Below are 17,749 nucleotides of genomic sequence, written 5' to 3'. Positions count from 1 at the left end.
TAGAGGAGGCCGTGGACGCGGTCAAGGAGGTGGCCGAACAGGTAATCAGAATTATGGCTAGTAGCAGCAGCAGCAACAACAGTCCCAGAATCAACAACAACAACAACAACACGCAGGTGGAAGAGGCAAATTCAGAGGCAGGGGGAGTCAAAGAGGCCGTGGAAATTGGCAAAGGCAATATAATGATGCACGTGAATGCTATTATTGTGGTAAGCCTGGACATGTGCAAGCAGAATGTTATAAAAAGCAGGCTGACATGCAAAATGGGAAAGTGCAGCAAAACAACTATGCATCCTCAAGCAGAAATAATGAGGATAATGAGAGGTTGTTTGTTATGCAGCATGTCGTGAATGCCATGTCTGAAAATGTTGATGCAGCACAAAAAGATAATGTATGGTATGTGGATTCAGGCGCTTCGAACCACATGACGAGTCATGGGGAGTGGTTCAAGGAGATGAAAAACCCGGAAAGACCAGGTTTTGTGGAAACAGGGGATGACACTGCTCATCCAATTGCCCACATTGGGGAGATGTGCCATTGTCTATGCAGGATGGCAAAGTGAAGTACCTTGCAGATGTACTTCATGTACCGAACATAACAAAGAATCTGGTTTCAGTTGGCCAGATGATTGAGCAAGGTTTGCAGGTTCGGTTTAACCCTGATGGGTGTTATGTTGAATATTTCAAAGACAAGTGCAGGTTGGTTGCAAAAGGCAACAGAGTGGGCAGGATGTTTACGTTGAATGTAGACATGCCTGAAATGAGTGTTGCGATGTTTGCAAATGGTTCAGGAGTTGTTGCAGACACAGACATATGGCATAAAAGAATTGGACATGTAAATGTGCAGAGATTGAAGTCTATGCAGACAAAAGGAATTGTGACAGGGCTGCCAAAATTTAAAGTGGAAGGTATGCAAAAAATATGTGAAGCATGCCAATTTGGGAAGCAAACAAAGCATGTGTTTCCACGTAACAGATATGTGAGCAGAAATGCACTAGATGTTGTGCATTCAGATGTATGGGGTCCTACGAAGACCGTGTCTATGGGAGGCTGCAGGTACTATGTCACTTTCATTGATGACCACACAAGGAAAGTGTGGGTATATTTCATGAAGGAGAAGAGTGAGGTGTTCACTCACTTTCAGAATTTCAGAGTTTTGGTTGAAAAGCAAACAGGGAAATATGTAAAGTGCCTAAGGTCAGATGGAGGGGGAGAATACTTCTCCAATGAGTTCTCTGAATTTTTGAAGAAGAATGGTATTCGGAGACAGTTCACATGCAGATACACTCCGCAGCAAAATGGAGTTGCTGAGCGGAAAAACAGGCACATTGCTGAGATTGCGCGAGCATTGATGGAAGAGAGGAATATGCCGCATTGCTATTGGGCTGAGGCTGTTTCTACAGCAGTATACATCATGAACAGGACTCCAACTGCAGCCATACATGATGTAACTCCAGAGGAGAGGTTTACTGGCAGAAAACCAGATTTGTCTCATCTGATGCATTGCATATGTGCATGTGCCAGATGAGCTGAGAACTAAGCTGGATCCGAAAGCTGAAAAATGTGTGTTTATTGGATATTCCCTTGAGCAAAAGGGATACAGGTGTTATAACCCTGCTACACGTGAGTTGAGGGTAAGCAGGGATGTTGTCTTTGATGAGATGAGCAGCTGGTATGCTGCTGAAAAAGAAGCTGTTGGGGCTGATGTGAGTGGAAGTGTGGTTGCACAGAATGTAGGTCAGCAATCACAGTCTTTGAGTGGACCAGGAGAGTCCTCATCTAGTGGGTCTGTTGATAGACCATGGAGTGGCAGGCTGCATCATAATACCAGCCCTGCAAATGTGATTAGTACATCACGTAAAGGAAAAGAGAAAGTGGTTGAGCCCCTTGGTATGCCTGACATTTCTGCAAGGCATTCTCATGTTGATGGAGAGTCTAGTGGCTCAGATATGAGCCTTGATGAGGAGCTTGGGATCCCAGCTATGAGAACACTTGGTGTAAAGAAGGCTATGGAAGCCATGAATGAAAAGCTGTGAAGATCAGGGAGAGTCAAGAACCCTGTGCAGAGATTTACATATGATGGTTATGTGGCACATCACTATGCATATATGGCAAAGGTTGTGCAGGTTGTTGAGCCCACATGCATTGATGAGGCTATTGGAAATGTGTGTTGGGAGAAAGCTATGGATGAGGAGATGGATGCACTATATGGAAATGAAACTTGGGATTTAGTGCAATTGCCTGAAGGCAAGAAAGCCATTGGATGCAAGTGGGTGTACAAAGTTAAACATAACAGTGATGGAAGCATAAACAGGTACAAGGCTAGATTGGTAGCCAAAGGATATGCGCAGACATATGGGATTGATTATGAGGAAACTTTCAGCCCAGTTGCCAAGATGGCAATGGTGAGAGTTGTGATAGCAGTGGCTGCGTCAAAGCAATGGTCTTTACATCAGATGGATGTAAAGAATGCATTCTTGCATGGTGATTTGCAAGAAGAGGTGTATATGTTGTAGCCACCTGGTTATGAGGATGTGGGTCACCCCGAGCATGTTTGCAAGTTGAAGAAAGCCTTGTATGGCTTAAAACAAGCACCAAGAGCATGGTCTGACAAGATTTCTGAATATCTTGTCACTATTGGCTTTCATGTAGCCAATGCAGATTTCTCATTGTATGTGAGACATGGTGATAGAAGGGTTGTGCTTGTTGTCATCTATGTAGATGACTTGATCATTACGGGGGACCATGATGCAGAGATCTTTGATGTAAAGATCTTGCTAAGACAGAAGTTTGAGATGAAGGATCTGGGAGAGCTCAGATATTTCTTGGGCATTGAGGTGATTAGGTCACCACATGGTATTGGATTACTGCAGAGACAGTATGGCTTGGACATGTTGTCCAAGTATGGTATGACAGGCTGTAAGCCTATTTCTGTGCCATTGGATCAGAATGGCAAGTTGAGTGCAGATTCAGGAGAGATCTTGGAGGATTCTACTATGTACAGGAGCATAGTAGGAAGTTTGATCTACATGACGATCACCAGACCAGATTTGAGCTATGTTGTTGGGTTGGTGAGTCAGTTTATGCAGGTTCCACGAAAACCGCATTTGGATGCTGTGAGACGCATACTGAGGTATGTGAAGTCTACTTTACATTGTGGACTATTCTATGAGACTGGGACAGAGATATGTGTACATGGGTACACAGATGCTGATTGGGCCGGTAGTATCTCAGACAGAAGATCTACCAGTGGATTCATGTTTTCTTTGGGGAGTGCTGCTGTGACTTGGAGCCTCAAGAAGCAGCCTACGGTTGCTCTATCGAGTACGGAGGCCGAGTACAGAGGAGCTGCTATGGCAGCATGTGAGGTAGCTTGGTTGAGAAAGCTACTTGCAGATTTGGGTCTATCAGTGGATAGACAAGTTGTCATTTTCTGTGACAACATTAGTAGTATACAGTTGGCCAGGAACCCAGTCTTTCATGCTCGTACGAAGCACATAGAGGTCCACTACCACTTCGTCAGAGAGAAGGTCTTGGCAGGACACCTTGACCTTGTTTATGTCAGCACAGAGGATCAGGTAGCTGACATCTTCACCAAAGCATTGGGTACAAAGAAGCTCCGCAGATTCAGGGCTTCGCTTGGTGTACATGAGATGGAGTTGAGCTCGAGGGGGAGTGTTGAGATATCGAGCTCTAGTGAGGCGGTGGACACTGATGACCCGCCTGGGGGATAGGCCCCGCACTTACACCACTGGCATGGTTGGTGAGATCTTGGGTGATATGCGGCCAGTGGGATGACAGGCTGTGTGACAGCCACTCTAGAGACTGGCATAGTTATAGTGCCAGCTCATTTAGTCGGGTTCACACTATAGAGAACCCGTGTATGTATTGGTTGAGTACCTTTCATATTATGTGTACTCTTATTCTTGTATATGGTGTGTTGAGTGTAGAGTAGAGAAGAAGAAGATTTTCAGCCTCTCACCTTGTGTGTTCTCTATTAGGGTTTTGTGAGTGTGTGTGTGTGCTTGCAAGAGCTCAAGCTCTCTTCCCCCCTGCATTTTTTCAAGGACAAGTGGTGGTAAGGGAACATCGAGCACCTAGACATTCCCCATACATAACCTTGTCTTTGTGTGCGTGTAGGTACATTGGTTCTATTATGGGGGTTTATGGCATTAGTAAAGCTAGAGTTAGTCTCTCTATCATAATTTATGCTAGCGAGTTAAGGACCATATCTACACATTGATGTTTCATGATATCCCAATTGCCTACAATGTGTGTAATAGAGCAATGGGCTAGGTTAGATATGTAGACATTCACTGCTTGTATCGTTTTTGTATATACTAAACACCAAACTAGCTCTCCATTTGGGAGGCTCCTTTACCTCTTTTAGTTTCACCTTTTCAAGGATGGCCATGGTCAATTCATCAATATTCATAATTTGTACTTGCCTTTCCCTAGTGTCTGAGTGATGAGATGACTTGATACTTTGGATGGTGCAACCAAGGATGGAGTCTCAAATTCCTCAGGCTAGGGTGACTCTTATATGTCATCCTCAATTTCAATGGACAATTTGTAGCACGCATCTAGTGTGGCTAGTTTTGACAAAAACAAATAGTCATGCATTCTAGGGTCCCGTACACTCCCTTCCAAAATAACAACAATAATTGTTCACTGGTGAGCCTCTCCCAAAGCTTACATCAAGGGTTCAAATTTTTAATATGAGATACATATTCCCTCATTCACTCATGCTCTTGTTGCTTAAAGTTGTAGAGTTATAACATTGGGCTCCACTTGTCATCGTCGTTGCAAAGCTAGTGTTCACCTACATGATCATTCTCCTTGCATGAGAGGAAGGGGAGAAGAGAAAGGGTAAGATATAAGGGTTAGTTTGGGAACATGCACTTATCCAACCCTAAGAGGGTTAACTCCTTAATGTGAAGCTGATAGGGGCTCACTCCACCACCAGTTGTGTCACCTAATGAAGCTCCAGTTGTGTCACCTAAGTGGAGCTTTCCATGAGCTAGGTAGAGAATAATGAGAGAAAGAGCTATGAGATCATCTCTTGTCTCAATGCCTTTATGTGTGTAAGAGGGAGGGAGAGAGAGATAAAGAAGAAGAACAAGATGGAGAGAAGATAGGGAGCACCACCTACAAGCACACACTCACAATCAAGCAAGCAAGCATGCATCAACACACAAGCTCATCACCATAGTCACAAGGGAGAAAGAGGGAAGAAGAAGAAAACTCAATTGTGATAATGGGATTTTATATCCTTTTTATATTTCATTAAGTCACTTATATACATGAGATCCATTTTTATGATGGCCAGGTACCCAAATAAACAATTGGGGGCCCAAAACTGGTTCTCTAGCTCTATGTACATCTAGGCTTTGTGGCTCACTGGCATTACACATGTCATAAGCTTGGTTATCCCATATCTTTTTATATGAATAATTTAGTGTGGTTTTGCATAAAAATAAATTACATGAAGTATAACCATGCTATGATAAAAAAATGGTAGGATTAATGCTAACCATTGTGGTTAACATACCCCCTCCCTAATGCAGGTACGAGGCCTTGGGCTCCTTCATAATAGTTGTGCCAAGTAAGGAATTTGGCCAAGAGGGTGATGATAAAGTGAAAAAAGCAAATGGTGGCAATGATGGAGGGGTAAGACACCTGCTCATACTTGGCGTTGGATCATGGTCATTCATGCTTTCTTATGTGTATGTACTACCGTAAGAGGGGGATAAAACAAGGGAAGTTAAACTGAAGCTTTAGGTTATGCCTACTATTCATTGCAAAACATATCCCATGCCCATTGGTAGATGGAGAGATATGCTAGGTTGATGCGGAGGTGGTGTGGGGCCTTACAGTATGATGCCCAAAACTGAGGCTTTATGAGGAAGGGGTGCCACCAACAAATAGGTTATTTGCCCATAACATTGAACATGGTGATGTGGGCTTCTAGGTTGTGGGCCGCATGTATCCTTCATGTTGTTGGTGTGGGTGCTGCCTTTTCTAGGAATCCTGCTTGGTGTTGATATAAAGTCAAAGGACATGGATATCCATGCAATCCATGACCTTGATTAAAAGCATTTGTTGGAGTTGGCAATGGCCAAGTAGGATTCTGATTGCTTATTTGAATTTTGTGTAATCTAGAGGGTCATGCCAGTTGAGGGGATTGAGTGGGGAATCCACCTTATCCTTTTCTTGTGGGGGCTGGAGATGAATTTTTCCTTCATCTAGGGGAATAAGGGTAGGGATTGTAGAGGGAACTTAGGGCTCCTAGGGGGAAGGAGGTTGCGATGTAGAGGGTGCAATGCCAATCGAGGTAGCAAAAAGGGTTGGTAGGCACGCTAATGAGGAAGGTTGGTCATGGGGGAAGCACTGGTGGACCCAATCCAAAGTAAAGGGAGGAAGGTGGTGAGGGTGGTGTCAGAGAAGGAGGTAGCAAGGGTACATGAGGCGGAGTGGCATGTTGTGAAGGAAACATGGGAAGAGTTGGAAAGGAAGAGGTTGGGTGGGGGAAGCTTGTGCTAGAGACTCGGGGGGGGGGGGGGGGGGGGGGTCACTCATAAATATGTGAGTGTAGAATGTGGGTTCACTGGTTGAGCCACATGTGGGTTGGGTAGCAAGGGGGAAGCATGGTTGTGTGAGCTAAGGGTGTGATGAGGGTGAGGGGGGTGAGGTTGCGGAGCATGTGGGTCACCACATGTGGGGGGGACCGTTGTTGTGGTGGTCATAGTATTCGCTGTCATTTTCCACTAGGGCAAGTCACAATAGGTCATTTAGAGAAGAAGAAGGATTTGGCCTATCAAGCTTCTTTGATAGTGATGTCTTGGGGCAAAGCCAGATGTGAGTCATTAAACTAGATGATGGCAGTAGCTTCTTTGATGGTGAAGTCTTGGGGAGAATCCACATGTGAGTCTTGGGGAAAGGCCACATGTGAGTCATTAAACTAGATGATGGGGCAGTGGCTACAATAATTTCTAGTTGGTGATAGACCCTGCTATATAGTACAAGGAGGCTCTAGGAAGAGTATGGTAGTATGGCACACCACCGATGAAGAGCTTTGTAGGCCATGTACATGTTGGGGTAGCCTTACCTTTCCATGTAGGTGACTAACTTGGAGGAAGCATAGGGAAATTGATAGAGGCCAAGGGGTACAGTGAGCTTGATGGATATATCGGCATCTATGGCTTATCTATACTTCAAGAGGTGGGCCCAAGTTTAGAGGTTGGTTGAGTGAGAGGCTGGATGGGGAGGGTGAAGTGGCATACAGGGTTGTCAAATGAGATTTGGCTCTAGAGGAAGAGGGTGGGGAGGACGTGGTAAGAGAGGGTAGAGGGAGTGATGGGCCAATTAAAAAAGATATTGTGTTGGAGAAGGTTTAGTTGGAGGACTCAAAAGTTAAGCTTTAGGGTGCTGGTAGGGTTTTTGGGTGGATAGGAGAGGGTGGGAATCTTAATGGCATCATCCATCAAGGTGGTGTCTTCTATTGCAAATGGATGCTTGCCCCAGAGTGGTTGGCTAAACTTGGCTAGTGCGTTTCTCAGCTACCCATAGCTATGCATCCTTTTGCACCATTGTCTTCTCTGTGACATGTTTGTACATGCCGTGCAGAACTACGCTTGTAGATGGTCTACAAAGCGGGTCAGGGGGGACGAGGCAAGGCTGTTCTCCTAGTCCACAAGCAAGGCTTGCATTTGGGCATTGGTGTGTAGAGCAACCTGGAGGTCTTGCTAGCTTTTGATAAGGTCTACCATGGCCAGGAACATGGCCAAATGCGAGGCCATGACCTGCTCATGTTGGCACTGCATATAATCGGTCATGGAAGTAAGAAGCTCCGTGGTGGCTAGGTTGGAGAAGCCTATGGCAGAAAAATTTAGGAGAGCACTCTGGGAGGAGAAGATACCTTCAAAAAAGGCCTGGTTGAGCAAAAACATCCCGCCTGCACCCAACAAAATGTATCCATAGTATGGCATTGTGATGTGGAGGGTGATACATAGAACCTTTATCGGGGCAAGCTCCTGAGGGTGAGGGGAGGGGTTAGCCACTTGGGGTGCTAGGTGGAGAGTGTAGTAGGGTCTCCTCTAGGAACTAAAAGGTTTGTGAAGCTCCTCCTCTTCGGCAGCTTTGCGTCGGGCCTCTTCCTCCTAAGTGTTAAAGAGTTTGTACTTGGATGGGGGGGTGCTAGATGGGGAAGGTTGGGACTTGGGGATGGGGTGAGATATAGGGGTGTCTCTCTATAATTGGATGGGCTTGGGCAACTCTTCCCAACCTTTGGCATGATATAAAAACTTTGGTGAGTGAGTAGGGATGAGGCTGCCAACTTGCCTTGTGGGTTCGAACAACTGTCACTGATCTCCTTGTGTAGGTACTCTGCCCAATTGATAGGCACACCTTGATGGACTCTAGCAAGGGTGGAGAGGTTGCGGTAGTTGAAGCGATCCATCCAACATGTGGTGAGGACAAAGGAGAGGGCCCATGCTAGCATCACCAATTCTTGGCGGATGATGTTGTGCAATTCCACACCATCCTTAGTCGTGGGGCCCTAGAAGGTGTCACACACATCTACATGATGTGGCTATGGCACACATGGGCTACTCTATTCAAGGAAGTTGGAGGGCATCTCTCACCAAATCTAGATTGAGGTGCTTTGTGAGGGGAGCTTCTTCTAAGTCTAGTGCCTAACCTATTGCCTGGTCTGCATTGTAAGTATCGATGAAGTGCATGTAGTTTAGGAGGTCGGGTCCCTATGGCTCCATTTGGGAAACCAATAGATCCCGATTTGTTATACTGCATGCTCCATGATGGGGATGGTAGCATGGCTTGGTGTAGTAGAGCATCTTGTGCTCCACTTTGTGCATGTTCTATATAAGGCTATGAATGGCATGGCTATTGACCCATTGCATAATTGCCTTGCCTAGATGAGAGAGCTGGTTGGGTTGCTTGACATTGTAAGATTCCTCCCCCGCAGCCCCTCAAGATGTCCAATTTCTCTCCCTGTAAATCAATCCTGTAAGATTCCTCCCCAGTCTCTCAGGATGTCCAGTATCTTCCCCTGTAATCAAATCCCTCTTCAGAAAAGAAAGATCTTGTTTCTACCTGTTTTGGCTTAGAGAGAGAAAATATTCTAGAGAGAGATTATTCAAGTTTTGGATATTTTTGGATGGAAAAATATCTCTTCTTATTAAAATAAATTTCCCTGAAACAGAAGTTCAAAAAGATTTTCAGAAGGTGCATTAGAAATCAATTATAATCTGTTCAAAAGGCCTTATCCAAGGGGGGTCCAGATTTTTGAAAAATTTTAAATTAAGGTTCTGAGGGGCCAATCAGATTCATCCAAATGTATGTATGAGATAAATGAAGAAATAAAGAAAATACTCCCAAAAATGAGTAAATACTCACATAAGATGAAGAGTTGACTAAGGACAAGGATATTAGTTAAAAAAGAAGAGATATTTAGCTAAATGATACATTTTTGACACCTCAGTGTGGGGGAATTCCCCTCATGAAGGAGGCACCTATTTCACATGTGTGGGTGAGTTTTAAACTCACAAGGAATGAGATATTTTCATCTCTCCTCTCTCCTGCTTCAACTAGATCCAAAAAGTAAGCTAAACTGACGTAAAATGGTCAAAAATTGACCAAACTGATCTAGAAAATTCTAGAATCAGTTTGCTTGGTTAGAGGCTCACTTTTTCCTATAAATAGAAGCCTCCCCCTTTGTTGAAGCTTAATAGTGTTTTATGCACTGTTACTCTGCTCCTCCCCGGAGCCAAAAACTGTGAATTTGTTAATAATTCATTAGTTTTTTGACCATTCCCTCTTCTAAAGAATTGGTGGGCCACTCTTGTTGCAAACAAGAGTAGATCCCTCAAACCATCAAGCCAAAGGAAAGCTCCCAGAAATTCATGTAAGTAAGAAATCTTACTTTTTCTTTATTCTTTTAATGGTTTTCTGATTTTTTGTTATCTTTAAAATGATAAACAGAAGCTATGCCTTGTTGGAAAGGCTTTCCCCCTCTCTTCTTCTTAAATTCAGCCTTTCTTTATCCTAGTTAAGTAATCTAATTGTTGGAATTAAACTTTTCATATTGTTTCTCTTTTAAAAGTAGAATTTGATTAGTTTGGAATGCTTTAGACCAATTGGGGATAATTTTTAAGTAATTTTAGGATAGAAAAATTAAAAAATGGTCAGCCATACAAAGGAGGTTATGGTAAAATTTTCTTAAATTTTATGAAATAAGTTTTATCTTTTATTATTCAAAAAGACTAATCCCCATCGTTTGTGTATTCTAAAAGTGTTATTTTCATTCTATGCATAGTAGAAATAATTTTATTATAAAAGTGTTATTTCTATTAAAATTAAATTCTATGCATAGAAAGATGCATATTGGTTATTTTTTTATTGTAAAAGAGTGATTTTCATTAGATTTTGATTTTATGCATGAATAGATGCATAAAGAATTTATTTTTATTCCAAAAGAGTTATTCTCATCAATTTTGATTTTATGCATAAATAGATACATAAAGAATTTATTTTTATTCCAAAAGAGTTATTCTCATCAGTTTTGATTTTATGTATAATTGGACATTATTTTTTCAGCCAGATTCGCATTTCGGGTGCGTCACAGGCCCCGTTTTGTCACTGCCCTCTTTTTCCATTTCTTTGTTTATGCTTCTTCTCTTTGTGTTTCAACACCCTTGGGTGCCGGGTATTAGTAGGTTTAGGTCAAGAGTCTATGGCCCCTATGCATAGGCTATGCATACGCTATGCATAGGGTTTATGTATGATCTATGCATAGGGTATGTATGAGCTATGCATAGGGTATGCATAGGCTATGCATAGGGTATGCATAGGATATGCATAGGTTATGTATACCCTATGCATACCATATGCATACCCTATGCATAGCTTATGCATAGCCTTATGCATAGAGATATGGGGCATAGAGATATGGGGCATTGTTATATGCCATCTAGAATGATGCTTATGTCAAGTTATCTCGCGAGTAGGTGGTTATAGTGGAGGGGGAGCCCTCGATCTTCTCACTATCCTTCTCTTGTAAAAGAGGAGTTGCCATCTAGAATGATGCTTATGTCAAGTTATCTCGCGAGTAGGTGGTTATAGTGGAGGGGGAGCCCTTGATCTTCTCACTATCCTTCTCTTGTAAAAGAGGAGTTGCCTTTTGATTTAATAGTGGGGAGCATGTAGAAAGTCCTCAGAAGCTATCATGTGAAAGTGGCACTGTCCACCCTACTTGTCTAAGAAGTATTGTAGGAGGTCTTAATAATGTTCTAATATCACATGTCTTTATTTTCTAAGCTTGTGTTGTTGTTTTCTCTTGGTTGGCTTGACATTGTTAAGGTAAGCTCTCTTATTCATTCAACCTCATGTTTATTGCATCCTTGGGTGCTGGATTTAGGATTTAGACTTATGCATAGAGATATGGGGCATTGTTATATGCCATCTAGAATGCTGTTTATGTCAAGTCAGAAGTGGTTATCCGCAAGTAGGTGCTTATAGTGGAGGGGGAGACCTTGATCTTCTCACTATCCTTCTCTTGTAAAAGAGAAGGATAGTGAGAAGGGGGAGACCTCGATCTTCTCACTATCCTTCTCTTGTAAAAGAGGAGTTTACTTTGGCTTTAATAGTGTGGAGCATGTGGAAAGTCCTCTCATAAGCTATCATCCGAAAGGGGCACTGTCCACCCTGCTTGTCTACGCAGTATTGTAGGAGGTCTTAACAATGTTCTAATATCACATGCTGTATTTTTTTGTCTACGCTTTAAGCATGTCGTTTGTTAGATCAATCATGTTTTGTTGCCTCATGCATGTATGTATAGGCAATGTTGATCGACCCCTCACAAGACCCTGATGTGGCAAATCTGCTATCTATTATAAATGAATGATATGGGCAACAAGCTTGATCTCAGTTTACTCAGACACATGTATAGTTCCATCAAACCTTTTCACATACATAAAGTTAATCTTTTATGCATTCTATAAGTCTTATTTTTGAATCTTATATGCAGGCAAGCTTACAATCGGGCCAGTTTGATGCCATGGGGAAAATCTACCCCACTTGGCCAGTTGACACCATGGGGGTAATCTACCCCACTTGGCCAGTTGGGGCAGACCACACCTTTGATAGGCACAGGGCCGAGTGGTGCAGGCCCATCACAATATGGTTATGATGAGCCTACACCACCTTTCAAGACTAGACCCACCCCTACTCCCTCATGTCCATCTTCACCACAACGACGACGTACTAGGGAGTCTGGGGGATGGTAGTAGACATGCTAGCAGGGGGGAGCATGTTGCTTTTGCTTTGGCAAAAACAGCACTAGATCTCCGGATGCGTCTCCCCAAAACAGGGGGTCTCTTCATCTACACATTATGAGCTAGCCCCCAAGAGACCCATTCCACCATTAGTTCCACGCACCCTACCATACAACGTGGATGTGGATGGTGCCCTTGTGATAGATGCACAAGGAAAGCAAGTCATGAACCGTGTGCATGTACTTGCAAATCTGGACTTCATGAACTCCTTCAAAAAGGGGAAAGCATAAGATGAAATTTCAAAGAAATATGTCATTGATGTGCTTAAGTCAGAGTTCCTTGTTCCACATGCAAGTCTTTGCTTCTCTGAGGAGTGGATGAAGAGGTGAATCAAGCTTTTGCTCTCTAATAGGAGAGAAAATATCAAGAGAGCAGCAAAGAATAACTTGGAGAAGTCCACCAGCGTTTGCACGGCCAAGGAGTGGAGGCATGCACGCAGCTTCGTGAGAAAGCACCCAGGTGCTTTTCAACAACAAGTGGCGGTGAGTGCTTCCCGACTACAGAAGCGAGGGGCTTCACACTTCAGCTCTGGTGGAAATTCTCCTTTATTGCTCGTTTCATAAGTAATCATTTCTTCTCTAATTTTATTTTGTTTTGTACTATATTGTTTTCTTTAACTCCTTTTATATTCTCCTAATTGTTTTTTGAAGAGAGAGGTTGTTGGGTGTGACCCAACAAAGGAGGAGTATGACTATGGGTATAGAGCCTCCTGTCTTCAATTGTGGGCATGGACGTGTACGCGTGGCATACACTTGGATGAGTTCGTTTTGGGGACTCAAGTAGATGAGGTGAGTGAGCCTAAACCATTCTCTTTTCTATGTCTAATTGTATTTTAATGTCCTTGCTTACCTTGCGCTTGATGGTATATATGTAGGATGAAGGAGAAGATGAAGAGGAGGATCCTGATTATGAGCATGAAGCGATAGAAGCAAGTGAAGAGGATGAGGGAGACGATGATGATGATCACTCAGAATCCGATGAGGATTCGAGTCAGATACCTCTTCATTGTAAACATTTTATGTATATATATATGGCCAAAGGCCCAACACTTTCTGAAATATAATAAATTTTGGGCTCAATTGCATTCTCCACAATATATGTGTTTCTTATGTTTGTGTTTGTGTCATAAAACTAAAATTGTGACTCTATTTTAATTAAAAAAAGAGCTAGGGCTGACTGGGGAGTCCTCTGCAGACTCCCCAGTCTGCCGCAACTCTTTTTTTGTTGTGCAGAGTATTTGTTGATTTGCTGAGCAGCGAAATATTGTTGCGGGACAATGAAATATCGCTGCTATTTTCGTTGCTGAGCAGTGAACCCATTGTAGCAAAAATAGTAGTGTTTCTAGCAACAAAAATAGCCCAACATCTACCTAGTTATAAAAATACTGCTATTTTCGCTGCTGCACCGTCATTCTGTTGTAGTGATGTAGGAGATATTAAGGATATACGTATCCACATGAAAGGCCATGGTGGATTCGTAAGCTCTTAATGAGAACAAAGCAGAGGCTCTGGCATGTTCAAAAGATTTAGATTGGCCATGGCATCATAGGAAGAAAATCGCTCGTGGATCTTACATTCAACAAGGCTAGTACGATTGTGTAAGGTATGGAACACATTGAACCTTATGGTGAAGCATGTAAAGCATGCTATCTCAAGGATTGTATAAAACTTCTTTTTTGTGGACCTTATGGCTAATGGTAGTAATAAATCAATTAGCAAAAAACACCATATTAGATAATTTGGGAGAAATCCCATTCCCATTTGAAAAATGGGATCATGGTGAACCTATCCAAACTTTTGTCAAAATCCCATCATGTGACATATCATTGGAAAGATCTTGAAGAGTAGGATCTAAATCTATAATGTCCGACAAATTTGGAGTTAATATGCTCAAGATATGGCCAAAACTATGTTGAAAAGGTAATTCCCAAAGTATGAGATTTTTCCCAAATTATCTAATATTGTCTTAAAATTACATTATGATACACTTTGGCTTTTTAAGCATCAATGTTGTACTTGTGCATTTTTTGCATCGAACAACAACCAAATCATCCGAGACTGTAGACACACTGTAGTTAGATCCTTTGAGAGGTGTTGAAGGCATCTCCACAATCTACAAGGGCAAGGGCTTTGAGAAGGTCTTTGGTTTGGTGTTTGGTGTGGGGAGGGCACTCCATTTGTGCTAACACAATAAGCTTTTGGGTGGCACCAAGTTGTGAGGCCTCTTGGATGAGGGCATCATCATGATGGGTGGAGTTCATGGAGATGGACCATAATATAGCTATAGCATGCTCATTAGCTGCATGAGACAACACCAAGAGGCTCCTTATCAAAATAGGTAGTGTTAATGCATGCTCACTTATGGCCATCCGACCTTCAGCACAACTTGAAAGAGCCCTTAGAAGGGCTAGTATTCGCTCACCTATGCTTTTTGTGGCCCCGGGCAAAAGCTCAATTAATGTTTGAACCGCCCCCTTTTGTTCAATCAGCATAAGCTTGCTCTTAAGTGGTGCTTGGAGGTACAATTTGAGCAGTGTGTTTAAGCTTGTCTTGACTGCAACCGGATATAATTCCTCTTTCAGAAGGTTAATCAAGCCGCTAATTGCGTCATTAGAGGAAGAGATTAACCTTACTGTGGATTTGTCAGTGGCCAGCATTTCTAGCAGCATTGCTGCATTGACGCGAGCATCTATGGAGCCCATGTTGAGAAGCCACAAGACAGTAGAACAAGCCGCCTTGTGCAATAAAACCTGATTAACACCTGCTTTAGTGCTGTCTAATGAGAGATTAAGCTGCGTTAAGGTACCCAAAGCCTCTTGCAAAGCGTCAATGGATTCTCTGTCTGAATTAACTTCGATTCCGCTGCCGATGAGATCAATCAGAACATCAACGGCTCCTGCCGATCGGATGCAGTTCCTGTTGCGTTCGCTCTGTTTGGCCAGACTTCTGAGAGCTTTCAGGCAAGGAAGCCTGTTAATCCCACATGCGATATCATTGAGCATGGATTTGATGCCGTGAGAGTCTGCGGGGGCCTTGGGGGTAGAGATGCGTTCTACGCCGTTGGATTTGTTGGCAACACACCAGTCTTGGATCAATCTACGGAGTGCATGGTTGGGTATAAGGTCTGGGTTTTCGCCAACCACAGTCATGGTTACTGGGCAGGTTGAATTGCCTTCATCTAGCCATTTCTCAATACTAGATCTATCATAGGTAATGCCTGAAGGGAGGGTGACAGGGTCTACCATGAGAGAGAGAGAAATTGGGCATACATAGAAGGAGGGGATGCTAATTGAAGGATTAATTGCAAGTGAGGGCATACTCCCCAACAAAAAACTAGCTAAAAGAAATTAATGCGGTTAAGCCTTTGCTGAATTGAAATCTGGCTATTGCAAGCAGAGAGAGTTTTGTGAGGTTAAATCAAGGATTCTATCAGATAATACAAGGAATTGGGTGTGATTAAGCCTGATTTAAAAGCAAGTCTATCGAATAATGTCAGGAATCGAGCCTGGTTAAGCTTGTGTATTATCGTTAAGCTATGGATATGGCTATGGCTGCGAGAGTGAGAGAGAGAGAGAGAGAGAGAGAGAGGGGGAGAGAGAGAGAGTAATTATAACCTAAGGTTAATCAGAAGGAACGTGTGATCAAGTTTTGTATCGAGCTTTGATTAAGGGGTCTGCAGAAAGCTTTGATAGAGAGAATCGCGAGGTATGAAGAGAGAAGCTGCAGTTAAATAAGAGCAGAAGGAAGAACGCGTAAACAGGAGACTTGCGCAAGTCAAAAAAACTATTAGAATTAAATGACTTTGCATGACTTCACACGCATGACGTTACACGGGTTTGAATACGAGGGTTGATTTTACACACAAAAAAAAAAAAACTGACCTTTGAATGCTGGCCGGCTTTGGAACAAGTCCTTTAGCCTCTATAGACCATAGCCCCCCAATTTTACGTCTTTGAAAGTTTGACCATCTACACTCAACCTAGTCGGCAGGTAGCATCTTACCTAGGGATGATTTCCAATGGGTGGTTCTCTCTTCAACGCTACCCATGAGACAATCCCCATAAGGACTCAGAGTAGGAACGACCACATCTCGCATAATTAATCCTGTATCCCCCCTTCAAAAATAGTGCTCACTTTTTCATAATTTATGTTGTTCTCTCGATCCTTCCACCTTGAATAATTCGTCGTATTTGACACTCAAAATGCGCAAACACAGGCATGATGACCCTATGAAAGAAGCCCAACCCAGCCTTTGAAAAACACAGAATATGTTAATGCACCTGCCCATCAAATGTGACAGAGTACTCTAAGAAACCTTTCCTTCAATTAGATAAAATAGAAAAAAATAATCTCTTCGTTGATCATTTAAAATGCATACTTGCATGTTCTTTCTTCTATTGAAAATTGTTATATTCCCACATTTTATAACCACATGAAAAAAGAAATCCCTTTAAATCAAATTGACGTTGAGTCTCTATTCGAATTTCTAAACTTTAGTTGAAGAAAAAAACACTAAATGTCGAAACTTTTTACCACTACAAATCCCCATTTTTGAGTTGTCCATTAGAAAGTCACTAATTTCTAGAAAGTAACTACTTTCGAGTGTTTTTATAAGCATGTGAATGCCCATTTATTTGTTGAGTTGTCAATAAGGAAGTGGAAGATTTCCAGTCACACATCAATATCGTTATAACATTTGGAAATCACAAAGTAGCAATTAAAAACCTTTCATTTTCCAATTGAAATCAATGTCTTCATACGCTATTAAAAGTTTTCGATGACTTGGTACTAAAAGGTTCTAATGATCACCTTGCTTTCAAAGCATTGAAAACTTCCAAGTAATTATTAAGAATGAGTTAGTTTCAAAACTTTGAAAATTTTGAGCTTCAAGAGCATACCAAATGTTTGAAAAAAAAGAAGAAGAAGATAGAGCAACCCAAAGTAAAGGCCAAAACATACTTGTGTAACAATCCAAATTTAAGATCAATTAATACATGCCATGTTTTATTGTTCATAAAAAATTGGTAAATTTTGTAAAAATGATATAAGATGAGCATTTTTTGTTTGTTTATGTACTTATTAACCGGAAATAGACGATCTCGTTATGGTAAAGACATTAATTGTGCTTCGAGTCTACAAGGCTTAAGGATATAAATAAGTAGGCATGCACAATGGGGTTGGTCACACATTGAGAAAATGTATGCATCTCCCATCACTCGCACTGCCCATCCATCAGTGGCCACACATTAAGGTGATTTCAAAGTGGGCCTTTGAACGTAGGCGATGGGTTTTGGGGCTACTTTGACAAACCATGTAGAGAGAGAGAGAAAGAGAGAGCATAGAGAATGAGAGCGGGTCCCACATTTGTATGGGTAGCTATTTATATTGCCTCATTTTGTGG

The 17,749-nt window shown here is 42.3% G+C and overlaps 1 protein-coding gene across 1 annotated transcript; it reads right to left on the bottom strand.

Moving 5' to 3' along the window:
- Positions 1 to 14,398: 14,398 nt before the first annotated feature.
- On the bottom strand, positions 14,399 to 16,045 carry LOC147614182 (U-box domain-containing protein 26-like). Its single transcript, XM_086780419.1, has one exon. It carries the CDS (start codon positions 15,663 to 15,665, stop codon positions 14,424 to 14,426), a length of 1,242 nt encoding a protein of 413 aa, XP_086636545.1. The 5' UTR covers positions 15,666 to 16,045; the 3' UTR covers positions 14,399 to 14,423.
- Positions 16,046 to 17,749: the final 1,704 nt, after the last annotated feature.

The sequence above is a fragment of the Cibotium barometz genome, chromosome 42 (genome assembly GCF_041138505.1).
Source record: "Cibotium barometz isolate CiBa-2024 chromosome 42, ASM4113850v1, whole genome shotgun sequence".
In the NCBI taxonomy this organism is placed as follows: domain Eukaryota; kingdom Viridiplantae; phylum Streptophyta; class Polypodiopsida; order Cyatheales; family Cibotiaceae; genus Cibotium; species Cibotium barometz.
The sequence above is the reverse complement of the archived record's forward strand: the minus strand, read 5'-3'. Positions and strand labels throughout refer to the sequence as shown.